At 36.0% G+C, this 18,627-nt stretch overlaps 1 protein-coding gene across 2 annotated transcripts; it reads right to left on the reverse strand.

The window, feature by feature from the left end:
- Positions 1-630: 630 nt before the first annotated feature.
- lrp11 (low density lipoprotein receptor-related protein 11) lies at positions 631-14,400 on the reverse strand. 2 transcript variants are annotated; one of them, XM_073816463.1, is made up of 9 exons: positions 13,286-14,400; positions 11,090-11,247; positions 9,610-9,751; positions 7,692-7,817; positions 7,446-7,589; positions 7,074-7,244; positions 6,911-6,964; positions 3,622-3,738; positions 631-3,504 (listed from the first exon to the last, which is right to left on the reverse strand). In XM_073816463.1, the coding sequence occupies exons 1-9, from the start codon at positions 13,878-13,880 to the stop codon at positions 3,350-3,352; spliced, it is 1,662 nt and encodes a 553-aa protein (XP_073672564.1). In that variant the 5' UTR covers positions 13,881-14,400; the 3' UTR covers positions 631-3,349. The 2 variants fall into 2 exon arrangements, with proteins under 2 accessions (XP_073672564.1, XP_073672563.1); XM_073816462.1 differs by having other exon boundaries at positions 6,911-6,967; positions 13,286-14,398.
- Between the last annotated feature and the right edge of the window lie 4,227 nt (positions 14,401-18,627).

An 18,627-nucleotide genomic window follows, 5' to 3' on the forward strand; every position in this document is an offset into this window, starting at 1 on the left:
TGTGTTTGATCAGGGTTGGATCTGAACTCTGCAGAAAGGTAGATCTCCAGGAACAGGGTTGAGCACCCCTATTTTAGGGGAAACACTGCAGGTAAAAAAAACACAGTTTTTTAAAGTCAAACTTGTCAAGTTTGAGATTTCGGGCTTTTTGCTTTTTCATAAAGTGTTTTTTTTTTTGGCTAGTGGAAGGAAACCATCTAAAAAACACTGTTAAGTGTGTATTTTTATAACATTTTATCTATTTGTGTCAGTAGATTTCAATTACAGTATATTTTTAAAGGCTGTTTTCTCAAAATTGATTTTTTTCTCTAACACTGAACCATAAATCTCCACTTAACTAGCACTTACACACACCAAACTTTGTTAGTACTGCAAGTATTTTTTTAAATTATGGAGTGACAAAAATTAGATACTTCCTCTGTAAAAACATTTGAATATGTAAAAAAAAATTAAATCAGAATTTTGCAATTAACTTCATCCAGTGTTCAAATTTTGTACTAGAAATGTATGCAAATTACAGCATATTTCATTAAATAATGCCTTATTTGCATATTTAAGTCTGAGATTTTAGAAAACTTTGCAATTATCAATGTAATCAATCAACTTGGTAAGTAAGGCAATAACTATTAGTTAATTTTTGTAACCGTTTTATTTACCATTTCTTATATGAATTTGTTATACCATAAAACTTTAAGTGTTTGAAATTTTCGTACACATTGCATGAGACATTCAAAAAACACTCTGGGAACTTGTATAGTTGGTCCACATTTGATGGATATTTTTCAATTTATTTCTCCAAGATTATTAAATCTGATAGTTAACAATCATATATATAATTTGGTTTCAAAACATTTTTGCACAGTTACACTGATTATACATACTAGTATTTAATATCACAGTAAGCCATTAAACCACATTGAAAACATTGCTCTAACCAGGTATTCTCAGATATAAGGCCATGTTTTTGTAAATCAAAGAATCTTGTCAGGGCCTTTTTCATTTTAAAGTTGCAATCTAAAACTTTTAATATGGCACCAATAATTAAGTATCTAAAGCTGTATTTCCTGGACTGAAATTATTAATGGATACAGGGCTTAGTGAACTCAGTTGTACTGTCAAGCATATGGCATATAAGAATACAGAAACATAATTGCTTAAATGTTTCTCCTATTAAGGCTGAACATTTTAAAGAAATTCTCCCAAATTTAACAGACAAATGCTCTTATTCTATTAAGGTCAAAAAATATCAGGCAAGCTTGTAGTGTATCATGCTTCATTAAAAAAATAAAGCTGAATCCAATTCTTCAACAAGAAGTATATACTCTTAAATATGCGTTAAGACAGTATGCCAGTATTTAGACATATCAAATCATACAAACTGCATCTTCATATATTATATGCATAATTGCTGCCAAAATAACAAAATTATGAATTTCCCAAAAATAGTGTGCCATTCAAATGTTTGATTTTTTTTGTTTAGATACCATGATTTGATATTCACTAAACCTAATTTGGCATTCCATATAGAAGAGATAGTTGTGTCTTTTTGCACTCAATGGGATCTTCGTAGCAAGAAATCAATCAGTAAAAATCAACCCTGCTTTTGGAGAACTACAATACCTTCCACCAACACACCCATCTGTAATTTTCAAGTCATTCTGAACACCCTGGTTAGGTGGTTCAGGTGTGTTTAATTAGCATTTGTGCATAGTAGCTCTCCAGGGTATGGTTGCACAAGCCATTTGTAAGTTCTTACTTAAACTGGAACATTAAATCCACACTTGGGGCTTATTAATTACTAGTTAGTTTGCAACTTTATACCTAATCTGGTTGCACCATTTGTTTTTAAGGCAGAATGTAGCAAGTAGGTTGTAAGCGCTCTGTTATAGTCACGGATGATGTGAATTGTCTTGTTAAAGTTGATTCTAACTTCTTTTGTTTCACATAACTAACTTAAAAAATGAGTTTCCATTGAGACATGGTACTTATGGTATCACTTTTAGCATAGCTTAGCACAGATCATTGAATCCTATTAGACCAATAGCATCGCGTTCAAAAATGATCAACGAGGAGCATTTGTCCTATTTAAAACTTGACTCTTCTGCAGTTATATCGTGTACTAAGACTGGCGGAAAATGTAAAGATGCGATTTTCTAGGCCGATAAGATTAGGAACTACACTTCCATTCCGGCGTAATAGTCAAGGAAGTTTGCTGCTGTAATATGGACGCAGCAGGCGCAGTAATATCACGCAGCGCCTGAAATTAGTTCCCAGCTGGGTAACTTCCAACGAGGAACGCTCCCTGTGCATGCAGTTGGTCACGTTGTGCTGCGCCTGCTTCGGCCATGTTACGGCAGTCGGCAGCAAACTTCCTTGACTATTACGCCGGAATGGGAGTGCAGTTCCTCATCTTATCGGCCTAGAAAATCGCATCTTTACATTTTCCGCCGGTCTTAGTACACAATATAACTGCAGAGAAGTCAAGTTTTAAATAGGACAAATACCGAAACTCATTGGTCATGCTATTGGTCTAATAGGATTCAATGATCTATGCTAAGCTATGCTAAAAGTGATATCGCCAGAACAGGAGAACGGCTGAATGGATTCAAAACGGTAAAAATCAACTTATTAACTCGGGGGGAGTTGGAGAATGAGCCTATTTCCAAAAAAAGTGGAGTGTTTCTTTAATGTGCAATTTAGTGGGTTATGTTCATATTCTGGGCTATTCTGCTTGTATGCTTTATTAATAAAGTGTGTACTGAATTTGGTCCTCCGGTGTTTCACATCAAGCGTTTTAGAATGTCCCAAAAGCATGCCTTGAGCTAGCCTAAAAACTGACTGTATTTCTTTATACTTGAGTCCAAGTTAAAAAAAAAATCTATGAAACACTACATGAACGTACAGAGCTGTATGAACCACAGCAAGCTGTAAAGTAAACAGGACTTGTTTGACTGAACTTTTTTTGTGAGAGAATGCAAAAGTTTTGCCAGAGAATGCCAAAAAATGTTAAAATATTTTTTCCTCCCACCCCAATTTTTTCCACCACCGTGTCCCTTTAGGGGCTCCATAGCTTACTGATGAAATTCAATTAAATTCAAAGCATTATTCCCTTGTTGGAAGCTAATGAAATATTTAGTTTATACGTAAAGTTAAGTTTAATGATGCAATTTATTGTCCCTTTATGTCACAACTAGGCTAAGTTACTTACATACAGCTGGTGCAACCAGCCCCATGAGCAGGGCTGGCTAGTCGTGCATTAGATTCCTTTGACAACTTATGTCTCCTCTACACACACAGTCACACAAATGGTGCAGCAGATTGGAGGGTTGATTGGCAGGTGGCTGTTCTGCTACAGATACATGCCATTGATGAGGTAATCCGACTCTTCTGTGGTGAGAGGCAAAGCTTTCTTCAGTCTGCGACGTACAAGCCAGAGCCTGCAGCCCACCATCAGTAAGAGCAGAACGCTGATGATCAGACCCAAAGCCAGGGGTAAGATCGCACCTACACACACATACACAGAGTGACACCTGAAGTACTTGAGAAAAAACTGAGAAACAGAGACACAAAAGTACAATAGACATTTATTTGTATGTTGTATGTTTGGGCAATAAAACCAACCTGATTCAGGGGGTGGGTGTCCTTCCAGTACACGATGTATTTTAGATGATGGCAGTGAATTTTGAGACTCTGTAAGAGGATTTTGCAGTTTTTCCTTATGGACAGAGGCAATGGGAGCTGCACAAAAAAAGCAGTTTTTAGGGATAATATTTTTCGAATCACTTTCACAACAATTTGTGACCTTGGATCACAAAACCACGGGTAAGTAGAATGGGATATTTGTAGCAATAGCCAAAAATATATTGTATAGGTCAAAATTACCAATTTTTCTTTTATTCCAAAAAGCATTAGAATGTTAAGTAAACATCATATTCCATATAGATATTTTGAAATTTCCTACCGTGAATATGTCAAAACTTAATTTTTGATTAAGTGGGCAAAAACTCCCAGCCCATCCATGCAGCCTTGCATAGATATGAGTTTTAATGATATCAGAATTACATTATTGTTCTTAAGTAAAATACCATTAAGCCTGACTGTGGACAAGAGGAGGAGTTGGGAAGGGCATTTAGCTCATAAGCAGCACAATGAAAGCAGCTAGAGGGTAACTGAACAGGTAACTTAACCCCTTAGCATTTCCTTAAGGGGTTCCCTAAGCAACCCCTTAGCTGAGCTGGCTGTATATGTCACTATTGAAATTTTGCTGTGTATATGATGAATGTGGCTATTAGACCTCTTAGCAGCTCAATAAATCAAAACTTATATTCAAATTCTGAATGGATTATATGCAGCCTTAAACATGCAGTGCTTCCTTTGTAATCTTGAAAAAAATCGGAATGCAATGGTCAATCAGAGGTGTTCAAGAAATGCATGTTATTGTTTATTTAGTACTGACCTGAATAAGATATTTCACATAAAAGACGTTTACATATAGTCCACAAGAGAAATTAGTAGTTGAATTTATAAAAATGAACCTGTTCCAAAAGTTTACATCCCTTTGATTCTTAATACTGTGTTCTTACCTGAATGATCCACAGCTGTGTTTTTTTTTTTTTTTTTTTGGTGATAGTTAATGACTCCCTTGTTTGTCCTGAACAGTTAAACTGCCTGCGGTTCTTCAGAAAAATCCTTCAGGTCCTACAAATGTCCAGTATTTTTGTTTATTTGAACTCTTTCAACAATGATTGTATGATTTTGAGGTTCATCTTTTCACACTGAGGACAACTGAGGGACTCATATAGGGTTCAAATGATGCTTCAAAAAGAAAAAAAAAATGCATTAAGAGCTGGGGGTGAAAACTTTTGAACAGAATGGAGATGTGTACATTTTTCTTATTTTGCCTAAATATAATTTTTTTCATTTAGTACTGCGCTTTCCTAAAAGACGAAAAAAATTAAATTTACCCTGATCTACAAATTCAAAAATGTTTTTAAACGTAATGCATCTTTTTCCTTCTGGAGCATCAGTGAGCGTTTTGAAGCGTTTGAAAGATGGATCTAAATATCATACAGTCATTGTCTGAAAGGGTTCAAATACAAAAAATGCTGGAAAACCAAAAAGTTTGTGGGACCTGAAGGATTTTTCTGAAGAACAGCAGGCAGTTTAACGGTTCAGGACAAACAAAGGACTCATGAACAACTATCAAACACAGCTGTGGATCAGTTAAAAACACAGTGTTAAGAATCTAGGGGATGTCAAATTTTGAATGGGGTCATTTTTATAAATTCAACTATTATTTTTTTCTAGTGAACTATATGTAAACATCTTTTATTTGAAATATCTAATTCATGTCAATACTAAATAAACAATAACATGCATTTTGTATAATCACTCTTATTTTGGTAAAATAATTAACAATTTGCTGATTCTGAAAGGGGGATGTAAACGTTTTGACTTTTTTGAAAAAATTACAACACCCTATTGAATTCCATGGTTTTCTGTATCGAGACATAATAAAAAATATCTGGTCCTTGGCAGGTCTTAAAATTTGGAAAATAAAACCTCAGATGAACAACACATGACATAGTGCACCATGTCAGAATTTATTTAACAAAAATAAAGCCAAAATGGAAAAGCCATGTGTGACAAAGTTAGGACACCCTTACTATTAACATAGAAATTAAGAGTGTAAGTAACGGTCAGTCACTGCTAATCAAATTCCTTTGATTAACTGATCATCACCAAGTGTGAGCACCTCTAAAAAATAGAAGTTTTGGCAGTTTGCTGGTCTGGGGCCTTCAGGTGTATGTTAACACAATGCCAAGGAGGAATGACATCAGCAATAATCTTAGAGAAGCAATTGTTGCTGCTATCAGTCTGGGAAGAGTAATACAGCCATTTGACAAATAATTTGAAGTCCATTATTCCACAGTTAGGAAGTTTATTTACAAGTGGAAGACATTCAAAACAGACACAAATCCTCCCAGAAGTGGACATCCCAGTAAATTCACCCAAAGATCAGACTGTGTAATGCTTAGAGAAATGGCAGACAACCCAAGAACTTTACCACAGACTCTACAGGCTTCAGTTAACATGTTAAATGATAAAGTTCATGACAGTATAATTAGAAAAATATAGGACAAGTATGGCATGTTTGGAATGCTTGCCATAAGAATGCCTCGTCCATCTAAAAAACATCGCAGTAAAGTTGCGTCTTAACAAACCATAAGACTTCTAGAACAATGCCCTTTGAACAGATAAGACCAAACTGGAGATGTTTGGCCATAATGCACATAAAAGAGCAAAGAGCAAATCAGCACAAATACCCCATACAAAAGCCTCACATGCTGGTGGAGGGGTGATGAATTTGGGCTTGCTCCTAAATCTACAGGTAATTGAATCATAGGGTGTCCTAACTTTGTCACACATGGCTTTTCCATCTTGGCTTTATTTTTGTTAAATAAATTCTGACATGGTGCACTATGTCATGTGTTGTTCATCTGAGGTTTTATTTTCCAAATTTTAAGACGCGCCAAGGACCAGATATATCAGATATTATAATGTCTTGATACAAAAAAAAACATGGAATTTAATAGGGTGTCCTAACTTTTTTATATATATATATGTTTTATATATATAATATTCTTTTCCAAACTGTAACGACATCAACAGCAGGGGTGTTCAACCCTGTTCCCAGAGGGCCACTGACGCACAGAGTTTAGCTCCAACCCTAATTAAAAACACCTAAACTACTCGAGGTCTTCAGACTCACTATAACTTCCAGGCATATGTGTTTGAGCTGGTTAGAGGTAAACTCTGCAGGACCCTTCAAAAGCAGGATTGGATACCTCAGGCATAGAGAAAACAGAATATTCTATAATAAACTCAAAACTAAAATTGTTGTACGTACATGTGTATGTTTTCATGCTGGGTAACGGCGCTGCAGTGCCCTGATGTTTTGTTACTGCTGAAAGATGGCAAAAGAATAATTAGCATCACATAAATTTCAACTAAATAAATTCAATTTCATAAATTAATACATTCAAAAATCCGCTAAATTAATCAAGTCTCACATGGCTTTTGAATGCACTCATTCATGCAGTCAGACTTCTGGAGGAAGTTGTTGTGGTTTCCTTTGCAGCCGCCATACTGGAAATGCTGGCAATCTCCTGTTTTAGAATCATAATACCAGCGTGGGAAAACACCTTTACATGGACCAACCACTGGTGGCGCTGCACAGGGATCTGACACAGAGAGAGAAAGACACAGTTGCTCTCACAGTATCCAATGTCAAGACATAGAGAGGCTTTGTTAATAAGAGCCGTTGGAAGAGAAAGGAAGCAGTGGAGAAATTTAGTGAACTCATGAGGAACAACATGATACTGAGTAAATAATGACCAAATTAATTTTACTTTTGACGAACTATTCCTTTAAATGTGTCTTACCTTCGGAATTGAAGCCATAATGTTGATGTTGTTCAGGTTTGAGGATATCATTGAGCTGTATTTCGGTGGGTGTCTGGGCTTCTGCTTCAGTTTGCATATCTGGTCCATGTTTAGAGGTGGGGTTGGACTTACGACCACTATCAACTACAAAACAAACCCAACACTTTTTATCTATCTTTAAATAATTAAGATGCTAAAAGGCTTTTGAGAAGATGTTAGGACAGTGGCTTGCTGGTCTAAGCTTACAATTTTGGCAGAAATCTTCATCTGATCGGTCAGGGCAGTGTTGCTTTCCATCGCAGGCATAACCGATGTCAATGCAGCAGCCATCATCACACATGAACTGATATCGCGAACAGTGACCTGTGCACACTTTAGAAAAACACACACACACACACATCTGTGTCATATCCATACAGATTCACATTGAAGTTTACAGTTTATTAAAGGGTTACAACACCCCAGAATGAACATTTTGTCATTAATCATTTACCCCCCATGTCGTTCCAAACACGTAAAAGCTTTGTTCATCTTCGTTTGTCTTCAATTTAAGATATTTTGGATGAAAACTGGGAGGCTTGTGACTGTCCCATTGACTGCCAAGTAATTAACACTGTCAAGGCCCCGAAACGTATGAAAGACATTGTCAAAATATTCCATGTGCTATCAGTAGTTCAATCTGAATTTTATGAAGCGACAAGAACACAAGCCCTTCGGTTTAATCTAAAATATCTTAAATTGTGTTCCGAAGACGAACTAAGCTTTTACAAGTTTGGAACGACATGGGGGTAAGTGATCAATGACAAAATTTAAATTTTGGGGTGGAGTAACCCTTTAATCCCCAAAGGGCAATTAAAATTAGGGCTGCTTGATTATGGCAAAATCATAATCACGATTATTTCGGTCAATATTTTAATCACAATTATTTAACACGATTATGACTGGGTCCAAAACTTTATATTAGTGATTAATTTAAAGATAGCAATACAACCTAAAAAATATATACAAATGAAAAATAAAACAGTGCTTTTTTGGGAAAAAAAAAAAATACTGAATACTTTTATGCAAGTCTAAAGTCTAACAGAAATTGAATGTAATTCTGAATGTAAAATAAAAAGAATTAAACATGCTTTGTTTCTTATTAAAACTACAAAAGTCCTTCATTCAAGAGCAGCGAGTGATTTTTCTCTTTGTATTTTTACGTTTTATTAATATTAAGCATAGAGATGGCAGAAGAAATATTATTTGTGTCCACTTTAAGAGCCACATGGATCCAATATACTGTTACACATGTATTTTCATTCTCAACAGTTCATGATCATTTAAGACATAACTGACAACGGTTTACATGAATAATCACCAAGCGCCTCATTTTGAAATATTTTCGCATGTATTTGACCACTTAGGCGCGCACCTTGAGCTAAAAGATAACTTTACATGTCTGTGTTCTGCTCCGTCTCTGAGCGCATACACATACAGTTTTATGCCTGCTGTAATTATGAGTGAAACATCAAGTCATCATTGTCTATCAAGAACCTTGATAAATAAAGGTGAATTGCACATATGTGACCCTGGACCACAAAACCAGTCTTAAGTCGCTGGGGTATATTTGTAGCAATAGCCAAAAATACATTGTATGGGTCAAAATTATTGATTTTTCTTTTATGTCAAAAATCATTAGGAAATTAAGTAAAGATCATGTTACATTAAGATTTTTTGTAAAATTCCTACTTTAAACCTATCAAAATGTAATTTTTGATTAGTAATATGCATTGTTAAGAACTTAATTTGGACAACTTTAAAGGTGATTTTCTCAGTATTTTGATTTTTTTGCACCCTTAGATTCCAGATTTTCAAATAGATGTATCTCGGCCAAATATTGCCCTATCCTAACAAACTATACATCAATAGAAAGCTTATTTATTGAACTTTCATATGATGTATATATCTCAGTTTTGTAAAATTTAACCTTATGACTGGTTTTGTGGTCCAGGGTCACATATTGAGTCATCAGATATTTAAATATTGTTGTTATTGTTAATGAATAAATTGAGGAATACTAAGAAGGTTGATATCTAACGTTTCAAAAGTGACGCTAAAGACCTGAGGTATGCATTTAAGGTTTAAAAATAGCCAAGGAGGATACAGACAAATAATTTCTGACCTTCTGCATTTGGTGCAGGGGCAAGCACACTGACAGACACATTGTCAGAGCTCTTCTGTCCCGCCGTGTCGGTGACGGTCAGCTCAAAGGTGTAAATTCCTTCTTTAAGACCACTGAGTTTCAGTAGACCTGGGTGAGTCACCTGCAGAAATCAGACAACATAATCAAGACCTGTGAACACATATTACTTAGTATCCGAGCCTCTGTAATCACTGTAAATAATTACAGCTGGTCCACTCAAAGCTATTGGAATATACAAAATATTTTCTTACTGACAACAATTTCTGAAATTGTTTTCCTGCCACGATTTGATGTGGACAGTTACATGAGTTTCTCCTTTATTTCGCCTAAAGTTGACTAAAGTATCTCAGAGAAGATGGCACACAAATATATTTTTATTAGAATGAACAGTATTGGAGAAGAATGCTACCTACGCTATGAATATTTTGGTCATTAATCAAGCTTGTATTTTGCAGTCTCTCCAGAAGTGCATTTACCCTGAAGTCTCTACACATGAACTCGAGCATTGAGAACATTGTTTGTGTAAACAGAGTTTACAAAAAAGAAAGTTTTTGAACAACTCACTTTGACTGTTTGAGTTTCCGCTTGCTGCCGTCTTTCCAGTCAAGAGGTGTCGATCTCCGAATGCGAGGAGAGTAAAGATGGATAGCTCCTAAAGCATATTTTCATATAAATGCACGGCTAATTCTTTGTTTTGTCGCAAGTGAAAAACAATATTAACCTTCTAGTTGTAAAAAGAGCCTCGTATAAGCCTAATATTTCGTCCTATGGAGTCCATTCATTCGCATTTGGAGATCGACACTTCTTGACTGGCAAGATGGCTGCGAGCGGAAACCCAAACAGTGTAAGTGAGTTGTTCAAAACCTTTCTTTTTAGTAAACTCTCTGTGCACAAACAATGTTCTCAATGCTCGAGTTCATGTGTAGAGACCCAGGCGATACTTCGAGCAAAGTTTCATTGTGTGTCGTGCCTTCTTAGTGTTGTAAAAATATCGATTTTGATGCGCTCAAAGTTATGCCCCTAGTACTCCCATTCACCGGCCATTGACCACAAAACGAAATCACGGTCAATCTCAAAAACGGCTCGTTTGTCATAATTATGCTTTTAGATGTAAGTTTTTCTCGTTTACAGTAAAATAAACAGCCCAGGTTGCATTTTGGCAATAGTTATCCTTTAAGTCAAAATGAGCAGAGATGCAGTATGTGGTAATTACAATTGAAAGTGTATTCACTGAAGCTCATATGATGATATGTTTGGAAAAAATTATAAAACACTAAATATTACAAAAACCAACAGTACAGCAATCCTCAATGAATTCTAAGAGTTTGTTCAAACACTCATTGGCTCACCATCTTCCACTGGTTGAGCCAATGTTGCTTTCTCCAGCTGTTCAGGATGTTCAAACCAAGCACTGTCACAGTGTTACACTTTGAGAGATGGTTGAATATTAAAGGTTTACCTTCATTTTAACGAAGGGCTCTCCTTTCAAAATAGCCCATTCATAATGTATGATGTCATGATCATCAGTGCTGTCTCTGCCATCTAGCACTGCCCAGTCTGTTGGCAGTTGAACCACCAAGTCCTGACCCGCATCACTACGGGGCGGCTCATCCAAACCTATGAAACCCAAAAACACAAAAAAGTCAAGTTCAACATTTTTTTGTGACAACACAAACGTTAAATATAAAATATTCTTGTTTTATTTACAATAGGGTGAACTCTCGCACACAGGAGGAGGGTGCAGAGCAAGAAGCAAAGTTTCTTCTGATAAGAGTTTCTCTTGCTTCAGTATACAGTTGAGGTCAAAGTTTACATCCCTCTTTCAGAATCTGCAAAATGGTAATTATTTTACAAAAATAAGAGGGATCGTAATGCATGTTATTGTTTATTTAGTACTGACCTGAATAATATATTTTACATAAAATATGTCCAAGAGAAAAGTTTACACCCCCTTAATTCTTAATACTGTGTTCTTACCTGAATGATCCACAGCTGTGTGTGTGTGTGTGTGTGTGTGTGTGTGTGTGTGTGTGTATGTGTGTACCTGGTATTCATCACGTTGTGGGGACCAAATGTCCCCACAAGGATAGGAATACCAGTAGATTTTGACCTTGTGGGGACATTTCTCAGGTCCCCATGAGGAAACAGGCTTATAAATCATGCACAATGAGTTTTTTTGATGAAGTAAACGTATGCACAATCTCCTGTGAGGGCTAGGTTTAGGTGTAGGGTAGGTGTAGGGCGATAGAAAGTATGGTTTGTACAGTATGAAAACCATTATGCCTATGGAATGTCCCCATAAAACATGTAAACCCAACATGTGTGTGTGTGTGTGTGTGTGTGTGTGTGTGTTTAGCGATAGTTGTTCAAATAGTCCCTTATTTGTCCTGAACAGTTAAACTGCATGCTGTTCTTAAGAAAAATCTATCAGGTTACATTTACCCTCATATTCAAATTCAAAACGTTTTCACCCCCTGGCTCTTAATGCATTGTTATACCTTTGAAGCATCAGTGAGCGTTTGTACCTTCTGTAATACTTGCATATGAGTCCCTCAGTTGTCCTCACTGTGATGGATCTCAAAATCATACAGTCATCGTTGGAAAGGGTTCAAACCCACAAAAATGCTGGAAAACCAAAGAATTTGTGGGACCTGAAGGATTTTTCTGAAGAACAGCAGGCAGCCTAACTGTTCAGGACAAACAAGGGACTCATGAACAACTATCACTAAACAAAAAACACAGCTCTGGATCATTCAGGTAAGAACAGAGTATTAAGAATCAAGGGAATGTAAACTTCTGAACGGGGCCATTTTTTAAAACTAAACTTTTATTCAGGTCAGTAATAAATAAACAATAACATGCTTTTTGTATGATCCCTCTTATTTTGGTAAAATAATTAACATTTTGCAGATTCTGAAAGGGGGATGTAAACATTTGACCTTAACTATAACTTAAAAGGATAGTTCATCCATAAACAGTTCTATCATAATGTACTTACTCTCTAGTTGTTCTGTATTAGTTTTTTCTTATGCTGAACACAAAAGAAGGTAACCAAACAGTTTCTGGTAACCTTTTACCTCCACAAAAATTACATGCAAGTCACTGGCTAGCAACTGTTCTTTTCTGTTTAGCAGAAGCAAGAAATTCATACAGGTTTGGAACATCATGAGGGTGAATGAATGATAACAAATGACACATATTTTATTTTTGAATGAACTATCCCTTTATTCCTTATTCCTCAAAATAGAATATTCAGCATCATTACTCTATAGCGTTCACTGTTACATAATCCTTCAGGCATCATTACATTATGATTGGAGATTTAGAGCTCTAGAAACATTACCTATTATTGTCAATATTAAGACTATAATAATACTAAGACTAATATTTTTTTCATTTTTGGTGGGAACCATTAAATATTTTTGTCATGACTATTTAATGAAAGTGAAAAAGGACAGCACTTATTGGAAATAGAATTTCTGTAATTTCTACTTATTTATTTATTGCATCCTTGATAAGTAAATAAGTATTATAAGTAAATACGTATTACTTTTTTTATTATATTAAATTATATCTCTGGGTAACATAAAGACAAACTTTAGTTGTGATTTTTGCCTCGACCCATTCAGTGATTACTACAATCTGAAAAACCCACCCTGCATTACGGACTCGTCTTCATCGATCCCATATGTAGGTCTCCCGGCTGAAGTGCTCGGACTGTCAGTGGGAGTAGATCCCCGGCCGGGCTCATGGGGTCTAGAGCTGTTCAGCCGACTGTAGGTGCTGAATCCTGGCTGGAAGGAAAACGAACACACATTCCTGCCCCTGTACGTGCAGTTAAACAAATAACAGCGTAAACTGTCGTCCGACTGTTTGAGGTCCTCCTGGATGATGGCGGCTGTGCAGTGCGGGTGAGAGCAGCAGGCATGCACGCAGTCCCTCCAGCTAAACACCCTCTGCGGGGCGGACAAGAACGCGGCGCCCTGCTCGATGGATGCGCTAGCGCGAATGATGCGCTCCTCCACCGCTTTGAAACCACTGATACAGCGGTCTCCATCCTCCTCATCCTCTCTCGAGTCCGACTCATCCTGCTGTAACTGCTTACGGAACTCCTCCAGCAGTTCTTCCACACCAGATATTTTGGATTTGAGATCAGATGTTGAAGAGGATCGCGTCATGACCGTCGTCGTCATAAAGAGAAAAACACAACAGATGAGCGCCCGCTGGATATGATGCGCCGAAGGAAACATAATGGCGCTATAAACGCTCGTTTCTCACGATGGAAACAGTAGCACGCTTTTTCTCACATCACATACGAGATTAAAATGATTAGTTTACTATAAGAAGAATAAACATTTCGCGCATTTTAGAAGAACGGCACAAAGCACCTGCACCTGTCGTTTTCACGGCCAACTGAACTGAAACCAGTGCTGCACCTAATACACCATTATGCTGCAAAGCTAGTTGGCTCCTGCAGGCGGCACTCTGTGGCTCAGGCTAAACACCTTTGACTTTTTTTATTAATGAAACTTAGCAAATAGCTACTATTAGCAACTTACAAGCAAATAGCCTACATTGTTAACAGAATAAAGTGGGGGAAAACGCCCCCTTGGGGTAAAATGAACAATATAACATTTTTGCATTATGAACAAACATGAATTTAACAATGAACAATTAGTATTGAATGTATTAACTAATAAAAGTGAAATATGTGACCCTGGATCATAATTTACCTGAAAGTTGAATAAATAAGCTTCCCATTGAGGTATGGTTTGTTAGGATAGGACAATATTAGGCAGAGACACAATTATTTGAAAATCTGGAATCTGAGGGTGCAAAAAATTAATAATATTGAGAAATTGTTGATTGCCTTTAAAGTTGTCCAAAGTTCTTAGCAATGCATATTTCTAATCAATTTTCTAATTAGGACTGTGGTCCTCCAGGAGTTTGGCCCCTGATGTATGCAGATTTTAATTTATGAGACCTACTGTGACTTGCTTTGGACAACATTACTATTACAGCCTTTTTTTGTTATTTCTATTGACAGAAATTCAATTGACAGAAATTTGGCATGCTTCCCCAGAATGTCCCTGTGTACCAAGATTTGCATTCACAAGTATTTAAATGTTTTCTGTTCTAATGTCAGATATGTATGTATACATGTATGTACCAAGAGCACCTTTAAAAAACACACACAACAAATTCCTTGTGTGTCTGTGCACACTTGGCAAATAAAGCTAATTCTGATTCTGATTCTGAAGATATAGACGAATTACTTATTATTGGCCACACCCACAGATTTTTCAAACTGTACCCCAACAAGTGTTGCTGAAGTAACTGAAAGTAGTATCACTTGTAATAAGTACTGTTTGGACTACAGTTGCAAATTCAGTTACACCTACTGCACATAAAATGCTTGAAATGTGAACTTTGTATTACAATGTATGTGCATATATACATTGGTTTTTACTTATTTGCAGTTGCATTGCAACTAAAACACACTTTAGTACAAGTATGCAATTCAGAAACAAAATCATGTCAAATAATTCGGCAACATTTCAACTTGGAATATACTTTTTTTTTTCAGCACCCTATGATTAATTTTCTAAATACCCCACATCATTAGGCAAATATCAAACCTTTTATTATTTTCAGTTTTTCTTAGAAACCTTTTTTCCTCAGCAATGAGGTGCTTTTTCTCAATGTCTCGTTTTAAATGACAGGGCCCTTGGAAGTCTACCAATGAAGTGTGGAGCTACTTTGTACCTCGTAAATGGCATAAAACAGTGATTTATTTACATGGCTACTCCGATGCCCTATTCACTCTCATTGACAACCTGTTGTTAGCGTCGGCTAACTGACCCCAGATTTCGGACTGCAGGACACAAACCGAGATGAGATATGCAAGGTACGTTCACACTCGGTATCATGATTCAATACACTTTAGGTCAATATCACACCGGACTTCTCCTTTAAACCACAATTTTATGGTTTTTGTCCTTAACATGTCAGATGGTAATCGGCAAGAAATGCTTTCATTCTTAATTGTCTTCTACGGTGACGCATTGCTGCCACACACATTTTTTTCCCACTCAGCTATGTCGTTATAACGAGATCTTTTCTTTTTAAAACGACATCTTTTCTCGTAATAACGAGATCTTTTCTCTTTAAAAGACATCTTTTCTCGTAATAACGAGATCTTTTCTCATAACAACAAGATCTTTTCTCGTTAAAACGACATCTTTTCTCGTTAAAAAGACATCTTTTATCGTAATAACGAGATCTTTTCTCATAACAACAAGATCTTTTCTCGTTAAAACGACATCTTTTCTCGTTAAAAAGACATCTTTTATCGTAATAACAAGATCTTTTCTTGTAATAAGGACATCTTTTCTCGTAATAATGAGATCTTTTCTCGTTAAAATGACATTTTTTCTTGTAATAACGAGATCTTTTCTCGTAATAAGGAGATCTTTTCTCGTTAAAACGACATCTTTTCTTGTTAAAACAACATATTTTTCTCGTAATAAGGAGATATTATGTCATAAAAACGATCTGATGTTCCTGTTATAGATGATATGAATATATTATGTGAGCGAGCTAAGCGTTTGTCCGCGCTGCCTTCGCCACAATCCTGACATAAAGGAGGATCTGCACACTGCTGAAGTTATATAGAAATACACTGTTTTAATAATTTTAATGTAATGGTTTCAATTGAAGCGGCATGTTTATAAAGATTAATCTCCAATCTGTCTACAATAACTGCCCTCAGACCCAGAGGATTTAAGATGATCAGATCAAAACTGTTATTTCTGAATAATGGACTCTGAACTTGGAATATTATTTGGATGAAATATAGATTTAACAGAAAATTGAAATACAATCATAAAGAAATAAAAGAGAAATGGGTCCGTGTAACGGTTTGCAGTTCTTTGTTCAATTTGCACCATCAAAATTAAACAGATAAAAATTGGCTTCAAACTTTCATTTTTTCGTTTTTTTCAAATACTTCAAAAACGGATAATTGTCTCTCTGTTTAATTTTCTGTTCTACAATTTTAGCTTGTGGCAGATTTTTTTTAACAAACATAAAACATAACTCATTATTCTGATTTTCCATTTTTTGTGTGTTTTGCGCTCGCAGTTGGTCCGTACCAGAGCCATAGTCCGTACGATTACCGGCGGGGGAGGAGACGGGGTGGCTGGATTAGCCTACAGCCAGAGCGCTGCTGCTTTGTGTATAATTTACTGTCTAAATCAGAACCCCGTAACTGTGACTGCGTTAACAGCCACAGATTGTCTGTATGATAGTGTCGTGTGGTAAAGTTAGTTTTAGTTTCGATATTCGCCGTATTGCTTTCATTTGCCACTGTTCAAAGATATCACTATCACGATTAGTTTTAACAATTATATAGACATGAAAAAATATTTTAAAACTGTTGTATTGCAACAGCAAACTTAAACTGGAGAAAGCTTTGATGCGCTATTGCAGCACTTGAAGTGTAAGGGTGTAAGGGACCATCTGACAAATCCACCGACTGGATTAAAACGTCCAATGCATTTTAATTAAAATGACTTTTAACATTGAAAAAACACATTGTTAAACCATAAAGCTTTTAATACTTATAATTACTTACAACAGGTGCGATTTTGCCAATACCTTCCTTCACATATGTACACTAAAATCTACTGTAAGTACATGGAAGGCTGTTCATAAAGGCTGTAGGTGTCCAACTCCAGACTGACTTACTACAGTTGAGATTTTGCCAATATCTCCTTCACTGTATGCGCATAGTATACACATTTTTATTTAAAAAAATACTGTAATGCACCAGAAGGTTTTTAATGTTCCAAATGTTGTAGTACATTCCTGGTTACAAGACTTATTTACTAATAGTGAAATTTTGCCCAAGTCTCCTTTACTATTTATACAGCAGACACATTTTTTAAGTACAGTAATTTACCAAAAGTTTTTTTAAATGTTCCAAAGGTTGTAATAAGTTACTAGCAGCCAGAATGGCTTGGGCTACAGGTGAGACTTTGTCAATATCTCCCTTACTGTATGTACAGTATACAAATATTTTCAAGAAATAATTACTGTAATTTACCAAAAAGGTTTTATGTTCCAAAGGTAATTGTGTACTTCACACATATGAAGGAAGGTATTGGCAAAATCTCAAGTCGTGTATCTTGGAACATACATACTACAACTATTTTTTTCTAAATGTATTTTTATTCACTGTACCTACAGTAATGGAGGTTTCAGCAAAATTTCACCTTTCATAAGTCAGTCTTGTAACTGCAAAATATTACAACCTTTGCAACATGAAAGAAAACTGTAGGAAGATATTGGCAAAATCTCACATGTAGTAAGTTAATCTTGCCACTAGGAACATACTACAACCTAGAACATGAAAAAAAAAATATTTTGGGAGTGTATAGTCGGTTTTTATGACAATGTTTGAACACTGTACATACAGTAAGGGAGCTATTGGCAAAATACCACCTATACTAAGTCTGTCTAGTCTCTATAAACATACTACAACATTTGGAACATAAAAAAAACACTGGTAATTTACTGTAAGTTTTTCATAAATTGTGTACTGTACATACAGAATAAGAGAGATCTTGACAAAATCTCACCTGTAGTAGGTCAGTCATGTAAGTAGGAATATACTACCTTTGGAGCATGAAAAAAAACTCTTTGGTAAACTACATTTGTTTTCTAAAAATTATTTGTGTACCGTTCACACAGTAAATGAGCTATTGGCAAAATCTTCTGGCCACTAGGAACATCGTACAACCACTGGAACATAAAAACTGTTTGCTGTTTGTACTTCTTTCTTACAAGCTTTACAGTTTAACAAAGTGCTTTTTCAATGTTAAAAGTCATTTTAATTAAAATACTTAATACGGAATTGTCAGATGGTCCCTTGCCGGTTTCACACCGCAAGCGTGAGCAGAGCATGAGCGGCGCGTGAGCAGCGCGTATTTTTTT

Source organism: Garra rufa, chromosome 13 (assembly GCF_049309525.1).
Source record: "Garra rufa chromosome 13, GarRuf1.0, whole genome shotgun sequence".
NCBI lineage: Eukaryota > Metazoa > Chordata > Actinopteri > Cypriniformes > Cyprinidae > Garra > Garra rufa.